General features: G+C 46.1%; 1 protein-coding gene across 3 annotated transcripts in view; it reads left to right on the top strand.

Moving 5' to 3' along the window:
- Positions 1 to 141: 141 nt before the first annotated feature.
- SMOC1 (SPARC related modular calcium binding 1) overlaps positions 142 to 14,123 on the top strand; it is a 152,650-nt gene continuing 138,668 nt past the window's right edge. For all 3 annotated transcript variants that reach the window (XM_027570983.2, XM_027570981.2, XM_027570982.2), the window contains exon 1: positions 142 to 480. In XM_027570983.2, the coding sequence (XP_027426784.1) occupies positions 382 to 480 (99 nt within the window). In that variant the 5' untranslated portion in view covers positions 142 to 381. The remainder of the gene's footprint in view (positions 481 to 14,123) is intronic.

Genomic DNA, 14,123 nt, shown 5'->3' with positions numbered 1-14,123 from the left:
ATTGGCTTTCACCTGCCAGAGGGTCTGCTGCTACGGGCCCCTCGGCCCGTCAATCAGGGCCGCCCGGCTCCGCCCCGCCCCTCCCGGGGGTTTATAACGGGAATTCCCATGGCCCGGGCTCTGGCGTCCAACCTGCTGCCACCGCTGCCCGGCCGAGTCGAGCCGAGCGAGCGAGCGCCGCGCGCAGAGCACACGCTCGCGCTCCAGCTCCCCTCCCTGGCCGTTCATGACCGCGCGCTCTGAGCTCAGCCCCGCCACCCCCGCCGCCCCGCCGCCCGCCGCCGCGAGGGCCCCCCGAGGGAAGGAAGGCAGGCGCGGCCGTGCGTCCCGCGGAATCCGCGCCCCCCGGCCCGCAACCGGCTGCCCGGCCCGGCTGACACCATGCTGCCCGCGCGCTGCGCCCGCCTGCTCACGCCCCACTTGCTGCTCGTGTTGGTGCAGCTGTCCCTAGCTCGCGGCCACCGCACCACGGGCCCCAGGGTAAGTGCGCCCCCGGCCGCGCGCCCACCTGCGGAGGGAGACTGAGGTCGCCTGCCCACATCCCTCGGGGCAGGGGGAGGGGGAAGGGAGGTGTCAGACCTCGGGGCTCCCCCCCATCCCCCCGCATCTACCACCCGGTCCCCGCGGGCTTCTGGGCGAATAACAATTTCTCCCGTTCTACCCCCACCCTCATCCTTTCTTGCAGCGCCGACTCTGCCTCCCGCCTCTTCCCCACCCCCCATCCCGAGCTGTCACTGTTGGGTTTTCTTTCCCCGTCTCTTCTCCCAGCTATTTTGCTCCAAGCGGGTGCCTCCAGCGTCCGCAAAAGGCTCGCTCTCCGCTCGGCTCGCTCTCCGCTCGAGTGGGCTGCTCTGTAGTCTCACACTGCGCCCGGTCCGGGTCCCGGAGCGCCGGGCGTTCTTGGCAGGCGGCGGGGGGTGGGGAGGGGCAGCTCTGCCTCCAGAGTTTTAGGTTACCCGAGAGCCACACAAGGACCTTGTGTTGTTGTTGTTTTAAAAAGCGATCGCTGCTCGTAAAACCCACAGCAGATAATTTTAATGATCTCTCCTGCTGGGCACAGCCGTGGAGGAGCGGTGGAGGTGGGGGGCTGTGGAGAGGAGCTGCGCAGCGTTCAAGAGTCTCTTCCCCCTGACTTCGGGGCTGGGGGGTTGAACTACTTGTTGAACCTTGGTCTGACTGGAGTTTCTGAACGATATGAAACGTGCCAATTGTGTGCACAGGACAGGCTGTCCAGAGCATTGTAAAAATCTCCTGGAACTGAAGGCATTGTCCTCATCTCTGCTCTAGATGATTGCTCTTCCCATCCCAATTGGTCTAAATGAAGGATTCCGCTGCCTTAAAAAAATGTGCTATTAAACCACCTGGTGGCTCATTTGACCAAACTTAATCCAGAGGATCTCTGGCCAAGAATCAGCTTATGTCAGGGCAGTCTCTCCGGATAGCTGCTTGCCTCAACTGGCAGCCTGAGAGTCCGTGTGCTGCAGCTGGAATCTTTGTGAAAACAAGGTTGGCTCCTTAAGCCCCGGGGGCTTTCCTGGATATCTCCGGGCCTACCCCCCCTTACCACCTGTTCAGGCTGCAGGTTCTTTATTCGCAGCTCCTGCTATTTGAGACTCCTCTATAGCTGTCCTGTGTGGAGGAAAAGCCTTGCAAAGGTTGGCCAGCCTTCATGACTGCCCAGATGCTGGCTGCTGACGTGGGAGCCCAGCTATCACTGTGAGATCAGATTTGCAGCCACTTAGGAAAGAAAAGTGTTTGTCCCCATGTTGTGCCGGCCCTCGCTTTTATGACCAGATGTGCCACAGCAGCAGTTAAGGTGCCGCAGATTAGATCCAGGGCGTGTCGTAAATCCTCGACAGCAGGCGTTCCCAAAGCTGAGGCAAGTGTGGGCTCCGGGAGGGACTTTTATGGATGCAGATGAGGATGCCTTTTAAATGAAGCTGCTTGGTTTGATATTAGGACTCGCAGCTCTTAAACTCCGAGGTCAGGAGAGCCACAGCGTTCCCTCCAATAATTAGGAACAGTCAAGACAGAGATGCAGACCAGAGCACCCCGACTGAAATCTGGATGCCCGCCCACACGAGAGGCCCGGAGACAAATGGTGGGGGGCTCGTTTGCTGCTGGGCATGTCTAGCATCTCAAGCCATATGGCTTTCCTTCTCTGCCTCCTGAAATTGGAGGAAGCAACTTTTAGGGGAAAGCTAGGGGTTTCAGGGAAAAATAGGGACATTGGTTAGGTTTCCCTCCAGCTTATTTAGTTTAATCATTTGATAGACGTGATGAAATAAAACAGGAACTGTAAATAGGCTTGTGTGGAAAGCAGCTGCATTCTCTCTCTCTCTTTCTTACACACACACGCACACACACACACATGTTTAAAAAGTACCCAGGGAAAGCTGTTGTCTTGAGCGTGTGGTTACTTGGGTGCCTTTATAGGCGACAAGAAGAGCTGCCTTTCAGGAACCCAGGGGCTGGGCAATTTCCACGATCGCTTATGCTTAGAAGAACAAGGAGGAGGGTCTTTTTAGTGCCATTTTGCAAGTGAGACTCAGGGAAACTAACTGGCTTGCTTGAAACACTCATGGTGCATATGTAGCTGTGGGAGCCAAATCCCAGTTTATATGGATTTACAGGTGGTGTGCTCTCCCTGCTCCCAAGTAGCTGCAGGGTGTGCTCATCCCACCAGCCGTGCCGTTCCTCGATGAGACAGTACTGATCCCGGATGCATCAGGGGAGGCTGTAAGAAAGCGTTGATACTATTTTTTTGGTGTCTGAATCGCTAAAGGGTGATGTCTTTGAGTTTCAGCCTATCCCCAAAGACTCCAGTGCTCCTCTGTGGCTTCTTGGTGGCCTGAGGTGTGTGGCTCTGGTTGCCAGTGTCAGTGTCAGAGGAGGAGCAGAAACATCTGGTTTGTCGCAAGATTCCCTTGGGCACCCCTGGGTCTCTTCTGTTAATCTTCTGAGTGACAGAGGCTTAAGGATTGGCATCTTTTCCAGCTGACTTTCTAGGAAACCGAGAGCATGCCCTTTTGGTTTAACTTTATCTGGCTCACTAATTGAGCTCCCCCGAGGCCTAGACCCCAATCCTCGCTCCCTTATTTGCTTCCTGCCTTCATAAAATTCCTGACATCTGTTTGACTCTGGAAACCAACAGCTATCAAGTATCAGATTGGAGGCTATTATGTAGGAAGCACCTGATTTTTTGGTCTCCGAGTTCTGAGCAGCCACTTGGCTACCTGGGACGCAGTCAGGATCCTTTTAATTACTGAGGAGGCAGCCATTTCTTTAATCCTGTACAATTTACTGAAAATGTTTCAGGGGAGGGTGGGGTGGGGGAGGTGCTCTCCCAGGCTGATGGAGTCTGGCTGATGGTCAGGCCAAGTCAACTGCCTGTCTTTGTCTAATCCTCTGTCTGCCCTGGAAGCCCAGGAGCTGGGTGACGGCGGGAATGGGGCCCATCTTCTTTACTGGTGCATCCCCAGAGCTCAGCACAGGGCCAGGTGCCTGGTGGGGATGGATTTTGTTGTTGTTTGCAGAAAAAAATAAATTAATGCAGACAATGCATTCTATGGGTTCCACTTTCTTAGTGCTTTAGCACGACTTGAGGCTGGAAATAGATTTAAGAAGTTTGAAAATAGGAGAAAATGGGAAGGTCAAGAAGTTTGAGTAAGCAATTTGGTTTCTTTTATGTCTATTCTTTATTGGTTCTTTCTCCTCTCGCTGGCTTGCTTTGCCCTTTAAAACCCAGCTCCTTCACCACTCCCCAGGAACTTTCCTGCAAAACACCCTTTTGGGGAGAATTGGTCACTCTCACCTTCGACCAACTCCTGTATCTGGTTTACTTACCTTCTAACTTTTGCTGATCCTTCTATAATGAGCATCTCGAGATCAGGCCAGCATCTCCACCTTCTCAGCACTAACTTGACCCCTTGGACATCACGCACAACCCTGTCTTGTGAAATGAACAAACTCACACCCCCTTGAGGGCAGAATAGAGGTCTTATTTGTCAGTGTGCTGGGTCACACTGCAAAGCGTTCTGTAAATGTTTACTGAAATGGATCAGACTCTGCAGTGATGTCCAAGCTAGACCCCTTGCTCCCATTTAAACCTGAAATTGGTTACTTCACAAATAATGTTCCCCCCATTTATAGGCTTTTGTTCTTTGTTTAAAAATTAGTATGTGTGAAAAAAAATTAGTATGTGTGGTGGTTGTAGGAGGTTTGGGGGAGGAGAGACAGCAAGCAAACTGGGATGGGGAACAGGTGTGAAACAGCTTCTAGACAGTAGCCTTCCTTTTGACTAGTCTGCCTCAGTGTCTGGACTGGGGTGGGTCCTTGAGTCTGTGTAGACACCCTTCTTATTACCTGTGTGCCTGACAAGACCCTTCTTTTCCCCCCGGGGGATTTATCTGAAATGCCACTCAGGTGTTAGGCAAAAAACTTGGTTTAAACATTTTGATAGAACTGACATGTGAAATTTAAAGGCACGAAATTGAGAAGGACAGGAAGAGGAAATAATCATCTTAGAAACTGTAGGAAATGCTATCAAATGGAAAACACTTTGATATTTTCTCAGTATCTCCCAAAGTTGAAATTCACCTTTCTTATGGCCCAGCAGTTCCGGTCCTAAGTACATATGCCCAAGAGAAACTCATGTCCGGAAGGAGACTGGTGCAACCATGTTTCTAATACTCTAAGCCTGGAAAAAGCCCAAATGCCCACTAGTTGGAGGGCAATTAGTTGATGTATTCACATAGTAGAGGATTATAAGCAGGCAAAGCAAATGAGCAACAGTGACATGCAAAAAATTTGGATGAATCTTGGTAATATGATATTAAGTAAAAGAAATACACCAAAAGATGGAACATGTCATCTTATAAACTTAAAAAGAGCTAAAATTAAAAGAAAATATCTTCTGGGAATACATGCAGCTACAATAACGCTCTATGAAAAGAAAAGCAAGGTAATGCTGGACACAGGATTTAGGGTGAAGTTATGGGGGAGCAGACGGGTGGAACCACATGGTGGGGTAAACCATATGGTTAGTGTAAGTTAGTGTCAATACTTTACCTTTTGGGGGAGGGAAGGATGGGTTAGAAGGTATTTGTCCATTAGTAAAGATTAGTGGTTGATTAAATGAAAAATGAAAGTAGGCCCTGCATAGACCAATGTTGAGTGTGATGAACCAAAGTTTCTGATTAATTCAATTCTTGGCACCACGTGGTCAAACAAAAGTTGCTAGAACAGGGACTCCTGTCTTGCCTCCTTCTGCTCCCCATCTTCCAGATGTGCATGTGACCCTACCTAAAATACCACGTTGGGGAGTGATTATTGGCTTTTGTTTCAATTCTTGGCCGGCTAGACCCAGAGCAGGCCCAGGCCCTGGCATTAAATATCTACATCAGCTGGCCAAAGGGCTCATTTGTAAGGCTGAGTCGGCAGTGCGCAGTCTTCCCTCTCCCTTGCTCAGGGCGATCAACCCTGTACATCTGAGTCCCCAGCCCTGCAGAGTAGAAAAGTTCATTAGCTGAAGCTTGGGTCAGAAGCCTTACTTGCCGGTTCAGGGGGTGGGGGAGGGGGAAGGGAGTGTTTCTGGTTTGCTGCCGGTCTTCATTCTGGCCTCCTCCCTCACTCCCCTGGCAGGGCCTGGGGGAAGGGAGCATGGCCTTACTTAGCAGGTACAGGGCACCCTTTCTCTCCTGACCACATAGAGACCTATTGTTTAAGCAGCCAAGTTCCTGGCATTGCTGGTGGTTTTGGGGGGGGGGGATGTCCATGAGGAGGCCCCCTCCTTCCTCGTTTGTCACTGCAGAGCTGTTTGGGAGAGGACAAGGGTTGAGTTGCGGGTGAGAAATCGATCGGAGCTGTTTGCGAGGCCTGCCAAACAGGGTTAGCATTGTACATATGTGCTCTGCACGCATCTAGAGTCACCAAGGGGATAAGAGAATTGGATCTCCAAGAACATTCCCAACAACCCCATAAAGACCCCAAAGCAACATGGGTCATTATAGCAATTAATTGGATTTCCCTCTGCATCTGACATCATTCTAAACTCAATTGCTAGATCACAAAATAATCTTACCTTTGGCAGAAATCTAAGCTTGTTAGGTGTGGAGCCCTGTGTACTTCCCAGACATTGATTTCAGCCTCCTTTTTTTGGAGCCAGGGTGGGGCAGCCTCTGCTGAGCAGGGGGAAAGGCTGCTCAGGAAAGCTGGAGCTTCAGGACAGGCCTCCCCCCCACCCCTCACCCCGGGAGGACAGTACTGACTGAGGTTCCAGGAGACAATGCGGCGGATGCTTTGAAACCTGACAAATAACTCTGCAAATGTGAGGCTCTGCCCTTCCTCTTTAAAAACCATTTCACAGGGCAGCATGGATCTATCTGACTCAGATAAGGGCTGAATGTTCTTCTTTTTTTCTTTAAAGTATTGACAGTGGGGAAAAACTGTACCTACTTCCCAGAATAGTTCATTTTTAGGACTAGTGCTGGGAGTTTTAAGTATTTTTGGTGGAGTTTATTGTGTATGTGTTCTTGGAGAACTCTGCAAGCTGGGGAGAGGACATAAAAGTAGATCATAAGTACGAGGGTGAAGTGGAGAGTGTTGTGAGAGCTGACAGACTGCTCCTTGCTCCCTCGGGTGCACAGAGCCGCTGACCAACTTGAACACAGTGACTTCCCTTTGGTCTGCAGTGTTGTCCGCTGGACCTTTTTGCGGGGATGGTAGTGTTCTATATAGGCACCGTCCAATATTAGACACATGTGGCTGTTGAAGCTTTAAATGTGGTTAGCACAACTGAGGAACTGAATTTTCAGTTTATTTGATTTCAGTTAATTTAAATGTTAATGTTAATAGCCACATATGGCTAGTGGCTATCACACTGGAGAGTATGGGTCTCTAGCCATTGCGCCCAGCCCTACCTCCTGCCGATACCACCACGTGCCCCCGATTGTGGCCGTACTGAACCACATCGCATTTCCTAACCTCTCTTTTCCTTCCCATCTCTGTCCATCAGAATTCTGCCCATCATTTGAATGGCTCCACACAGTCCTTCCAGGCTGGCCCCAAGCAGAGTTCTGTCTGCACCCCGTGCTTTGCTTACCCCGGTATCCAGTGTGTGTCCCCATCTGCCCAGCGTCACAGCCGACCATATGCAGGAAGGTGCTGGGGCAGCCTCAGCACAGACTTTGGAGGGAGACAGAGCCAAGTTTGACTCTGGCTCTGCTACTGTGGTCCTGGGCTAGTAATGTAACTTCATGGGCCCTCGGTTCCCTGATTTGTCCAATGGAGGTCATAGCATCTATGTTCAGGGTGGCGGGGAGGCTGCAAGTGGGATGTCGTAGCTTCCTATTCCTGCTATAACAAATACCACAAACATTGGCTCAAATAACACTCATTTCTGGAGATCGGAAGTTTGACAGGGGTCTCAGTGGGCTAAAAAATCAACAGAGCTGAGTTCCCTTCTGGAGGCTGTAGGGGAGAATCCATTTTATTGCCTTTTCCAGCTTCTAGAAACTGCCTGTATTCCCTGGTTGGTAGTCCCGTTCCACCTTCAAATCCAGCAATAGCTGGTCAAGGATTTTTCATGCTGCCATCTCTCTGGTTCCGACTTTCCTGCTTTCCTCCCCCTCCCCACCCCACTTAAGGACTCTTGCGATTGATTACGTTGGGCCCTCTGGAGAGTCCAGATGTTCTCCTTATCTTATGGTTAGCTGATTAGCAATCTTGATTCCTCCTTGCCATGTAACACAGCATTATTAGGATTAGGATATGGGCATCTTTGGGGGGGACCGTTGTCTGCTTACCACATTCATTAAGGGTTGAATATAGTGCCTGGCTCATAGAAGGTGATTGATAAACAGGGCCATTATAATGACCTACATCTCTTATTTTCTTTCCTTTCACAATGGTGAAGTCTCTTAATGGTGGAATTATTTAATTTTCTTTATAGACTCTATCCTGCCCAAGAATAGGTGCTTTAGTAAATGTTCATTGAACAATAGAATTTTCGATAAATGTAGATTCTTTCCTTATAAAGATATATTGAACAGTAAAAAAAAAGTAAACTGCAAATCAGAATATATGATCCTGTCTGAGCAAAATAAAAAAAGTTGGTTTATGTATAGAAAAATTGGGTGGATTATAAGTCATGTGGTTAATGGTTAATTATCATGGGGATGTTCCACTTCTATGAGATGTGTTTTAGTATTTATTAAACTAATTTTGTTTACGATGAGCTTTTTTAATCTTAGAGGACAATAATAAAGATTAAAACATGAATGATTTAAAAGAAGTCCCAAACCTGTCTCAATCCAGCCTGAATACCCCTGGATTCAGTCTACATCTGACAGTCAGCCTCTGCTCATGTTAGGCTGATTTTTAGGTTTAGTCACTATTAGTACCAGGCCTCCTACTCATTTTCAGCATGTTTTGAACTCAATTTGCATAAACTTTTTTTTTTAAAAGATTTTATTTATTTATCTGACAGAGAGAGAGAGCACAGCAGGCACAGGGAGAGGGAGAAGCAGGCTCCCCATGGAGCAGGGAGCCTGATGCAGGGACCCTGGGATCATGACCTGAGTGGAAGGCAGCCGCTCAACCGACTGAGCCACGCCGGTGCCCCAAACTCAGTTTGCTTTAAAGGAGAATTTCCAATTAACCTTAACAGGACATAAGTGTAAAAATGTACTTATTGCTGCTGGTGGGAATATAAATTAGCATGATCACTTTGTAGAATTGACCTTTTACTTTCACTCTGGTGTATGTCCTAGAGAAACATGCTTAAACATGTGTCAAGACACATGTTTAAGGATGTTCATAACAGCATTGTTTGGTAGCAATAACAACGTTGGAAACCAGCTAAATGCCCATCAGCAGGAGACTAAGAATATGAATTATGGTATATACAAAAAGTGGGATACTACAACAGCACCAAAAGTAGCTAATCTAAAGCTATAACCATTATTATGGATCAATTTCATAGTCAAAATGTTGAGTGAAAAAAGGCAAAACATACAAGAATACATACATTATGCTATTTATATAAAGGTTGAAAGCATGCAAAAGCAATTGATTGTTTAGCAGTGCATACATATGTAAAGAATGCATGAGAAAATTAAGGGCCATGATAACTCGGAAGCTCGGGTTAGTGGTTACTTAGGTGTGAGGGCAGGAGAGTGAGTGACACACTGGAGGGGACATGGAAGGCTTGCATTGAATCAGTAATGTTTTATGTTTTTAAAGCGGGAGGTAAGTACATGCATTTTTAAATTCCATTTTGTATGCATTACATAATAGTTCATAAAGTTTTCCAGAAAAGATAAAAATGCATTTGGATACATCACAACAAAGTTTTAAGAGCAAGCAATAAAAGTGATGCTTCTTTGAGGGGTCCTCTGCTCCGTGCTGCTGATCACACTTTTCCTTTCCCCAGAAGAACATGTTCAGGGACATTCAGCCAAACATACGGCCCCCCTTGCCTCCTTGCATTTCTGGCCACCTCCCTCCTGCCCTCCTGAGACCCTGAGGCCACGCCTCCCCCCAGCCCAGGCCCAGGTGTTCCCAGGTCTGCCTGACAGTGCTGGTGTTCCTCTCTGCCCTCCTGAGCCTCTGCTCTTCTCACTGTACTTGTTCTCGCTGCATGATTGGGAATGAGCTTGATCATTTTCTCAAATTTACTGATCATTATTGATAAATTTATTTGATCAATTTATTGATCATTATTTATAAATCACTACTGATTTATTTGCCATAGTTGGCAAATAAGAAGACTAATACAGGATTGCCTAAATTGTAAATTACATACATTTGAAGGATGTAATTGAATAATATAATGTAAAAGAATATAAATTACAGAAATTTGAATTCAGATAAATAACAATGTCTTAGTGTAAGTATGGCCTAAATAAAAACTTATTTGTTGTTTATCTAAAATTATTTGTTATTCATCTGAAATTCAGATTTAACTGGGTATCTTGTATTATATCTGGCAATCCTACATTAGCTCTTTTTCTTTTAGGAATCATCTGTTCAGGTTTTTTGCTAATTTTTAAAATAAGTGTGGCAATTTTTTTTCTCTGCCTCACTGGCTGACTTGGAAGAGTTTTGTTTGTTTGTTTTAATACTAAGGATATTAATCTGTTTTTTTGTCATGTCTGGCAGATGCCTTTCATTATAAAAAGACAATGGTTTCAATCTACTAAATTTTATATCTGTATGTAGTTAATGTGTCATTATGGTTTCTATCTTCGGTATCAGGGTGAGAAAGGTCTCCTCCCCCTGCTAAGATTGTAGAAATTAAGGTGAATAAGTTTCTAAAGTTTTACAAGCAGCAGAAGAAACATCACATTTAATATTAAATGGCCATCCATTTAATGTTTGATAGGAGTTTATATAGTATTTTCTGTAAACTAAGCATCTTAATGTAACCCTATGGAAAGAGCACTTGTCCTATACTTCAGAAATTCCCAATAATATTTGGAAAGAAGATGTGTCAACTGAAAATATTCCATCAAAGATAATTACTTGGGGAAATTTATATAAAAAGTGTTACTTTGGGTAAGTAAGCAGGCTATTGTGGAAAAGACACTAGGACTTTGGCAAAAGTCCAAAATTTACCCAAAATTCTTTGGGTAAATATCCAGTAGTGGATTTACTAGGTCATATGGTAATTCTGTTTTTTTAAAAAAGATTTATTTATTTATTTGAGACAGAGAGCATGAGTGGGGAGGTACAGAGGGAGAAGGAGAGAGAATCTCAAGGAGACTCCGTACTGAGTATGGAGCCAACACAGGGCTCGATCTCACGACCCTGAGATCATGACTTGAGCCAAAACTTTGGCAAAGAATTTAGACTCTCCTTCATCTTTGAGTCTGTTCCATTCATTTAAAAAACTTTTCCTGATTATGAAAACTTCCAAATACACACAAAGAAGGAGAGCGTGGTGTAACGAATTCCCATGGAACCCTCTCACAGCTTCAATAATGAACAACTCCTGGCCAATCTCGTTTCTTTCACCATCCCCCAGGTCCCTGTTCAGATTATTTTGCAAGTCCAGACATTATATTTTATCATCTGTAAATATTTTCAAATATATCTCTAAAACATAACGACATTAAAAGAAACCTAACCACAATACCATATCACAACCAAAGAATGCTAATAATTGCTTCATACAGGTATTCCCCATGTTTTGAAAGTTGGCATTCTCCCACTTTTCTTTTATGACATCCCGGGAGGATTTTTGCCTTTACAAAAAGAGGGCAAAAATAACGTTCAGCATTCGCTTTGCAGCAAGCCCTTATAGAGGTGGGGTGCCGCTCCTTCCGCAGCATCTCAGCCTCAGCCACCAGGGTTTGAACTGTGTCCGTGAGCATCTTGCTTTCTCTCGATTTATTTTGTGCATACATTAGCAGGCTGTGTCCTAATGTATCAGAAAAGCCCAAGAGGTTATATTTTGGGTCTGAGAATGCTAAAAAAGTTTCCATATAAATTAATGGTAATTGCTTTTTCACTTTATGCCTTTTCTGCTTATGAGATGTTTCATAGGAACGCTGTACTTTGAGATAGCAGGGGATACCTTTATAATATAATTCAGTCAACCTTCAAATCTCCCTGATTATCTCTTAGATGTGGTTTTATGTTAGTTTCAAACAAGATCCAACTAAGGTCCACATATTGGTTATCTGTATCTTAAATCTCTGAATCTCTGAGTTTCCCCTCCACTTCCTTTTTACTTTGTAATTTATTTTTGAATAAACAGGTTGTCCTCGGGTTTTCTGCACTAGATGTTATTGACTACATTCCCATAGCATTGTGTACCGTGTTCCTCTATCCTTCATATTTCTTGTAAAATGAGAGGTGGATCTAGAGCCTTGATCAGACACAGATTTCATATGTAATATATATATATATTTAAAGATTCCATTTATTTATTTGACAGAGAGAGAGAACACAAGCAGGGGGAGTGGCTGGCAGAGGGAGAGGGAGAAGCAGGGTCCCTGCGGAGCAGGGAGCCCAGTGTGGGGCTTGATCCCAGGACCCCGAGATCATGACCTGAACCGAAGGCAGTCGCTTAATCGACTGAGCCTAGATTGATATTTTTTTGGCAAGTATATTTCGTGGGAGTTGGTCTGCACCAGGAGGCACAAAAAATCTGTGATAGTAGCATCATTTGGGGATCCATTAATTTATTAGTTGTCAATGATTTTTTTTTAAAGAATTTATTTGAGAGAGAGAGAGAGCACACACGAGAGTGCACGAGTGAGGGGAGGGGCAGAGGGAAATGGAGAAGCAGACTCCCCGCTGAGCCGGGAGCCCATCATGGGGTTTGATCCCAGGACCCCAAGATCATGGCCTGAGCCAAAGGCAGACACTTAACCAGCTGAGCCACCCAGGCACCCCTGTCAATGATTTTTAAACAACTAACAGGTTATACAGAAAAGGACTCCTACGTTTTGTGTGGCATTGCCATCTTTCTTGTCTCTGGTGTTGCCTACAGAGAAACGGGGCTTAGTTGCCAACGTTCTCGTCTCAGCAATGGCCTCCTGATGGCGAGGCTGTGTGTGACAGCAGAGCTCCGAGAGGGATACCTGCCCTGAGTTCTTGGTGGGTGGCCTAGGAAGGAGAATCTCCTTGATTTCTAGTGGAAGCAGTAAGAGCATGAGCTGATTTTACTCTCTAGTGCTAATCAAAAGGCCTTTAGAGTGTAATTGTCGATCAGCTTTGAGTATGATCTTTGGTAGGTACACATCCATTGAGAATTTATATCATAAGAACGGAGACCACGTTTTGAACTGGCTTACCCAATGAAGGTACAAGGAGGGCTTCAGGATTGGTTGGATTCGGCATCTTATTAATGCCGTCAAAACATTGCCCTCTGCCATTTGTATTGTTTTTATGTTTCTCCTTTCCGCCTTTTGTGTTATCCGTTTAATTTCAAGCCTAGCTTTTCATGGTGGCAGGATTCCTGCAATGATTCCATACTTCTCATCTTCTCATCAACCTCTTACTCTCTAGAATACAGAAGAGAGAAGTGACTTGAAGTAGCCCCTTTCAGAGGAGGGACAACCTTCATTCCTACTTGATGTCAGAAAACTTTGGCTTTTAGCTCATCAGTGTAAACTGGATTAAATGCCCATTCTTCGAACCAATCCCTTTGGCCAGGAGAGGGCCGTGCTGTGAGTGACTTAGGTCTGGATTCCTTAGGGCGGTCACTGTGGCAGGGTAGGGGACAGGGTACCTATTTCTGGAGCTGGGGGTCAGGTGGTTCCTCCCTGACCGCGTGGCTGCACAAGGTGAGGGAGTGAAAGGGATATGAGGCAACAAGCACAGTGTCCATTTTGGGATTTGGAGCATTATTTTACCGGCAGAATGGTGAGGTGGGCTGTGTGGTAAGAAGTGTGCTGGACACTGATGGTCACAGCGCAGCAAAGCGGGAGCGCTCCTGTTACTGTGTGATCAGTTCCTTCCTCTATTAAAGGGAGATCAAATCACCTCCAAGGTTACTATCAGCACAGATGTTCTGAGATTAAGAGATGATAGGAAAAAGGGAACATAGGAAAAATTTGGATACTTTCTGGGTAGAATAAATAGGCCGAATGAGAATGATTCCAGAAGGCCCCCCAAATGAGATAAGCATGGTGCCTTCATCCCACAGTGGGAAGAAGTCTCAGGGACCCCTTCCTTTTATGCATGAGGTAAGACTGTCCCCAGTCCACCCAGCCAGAACCCAGATCCCTGCCTCCTTGCTCTGTTTGTGACTTTCACATTTAAAGATGCCCTGGAGAACTTTGGGGATGTGGCAGAGGTCCTGTCAAGGGGAGGGACTAGCTTGAATTCTAGTAGAGGATTGTATTTCTGAGTTGCCTTTGGCCAATTCACCAATTTCCATGTGGCCCCAAACTCAGGACATGGTAGTATGCTGACCATCCTTATCACCTGACTATTGGTGTTCTTATACCTTCTGTTTCATAGGGTTCTGGTTTCTCAATCCCTAAAAGAGGTGAATTCCTGGTTGAGACTCTTAATGCTTGTTCATAGCAATGCAATCAGCGCCGACGTACACAGAGTTAAGTGGCGAAGGTCTGGAGCTCAGGGGGCATGCTTTATGGTTGGTACAATAT

This window comes from Zalophus californianus, chromosome 6, assembly GCF_009762305.2.
Source record: "Zalophus californianus isolate mZalCal1 chromosome 6, mZalCal1.pri.v2, whole genome shotgun sequence".
In the NCBI taxonomy this organism is placed as follows: domain Eukaryota; kingdom Metazoa; phylum Chordata; class Mammalia; order Carnivora; family Otariidae; genus Zalophus; species Zalophus californianus.
Note: the sequence above shows the minus strand (reverse complement) of the source record. Positions and strands in the feature narration are given on the sequence as shown.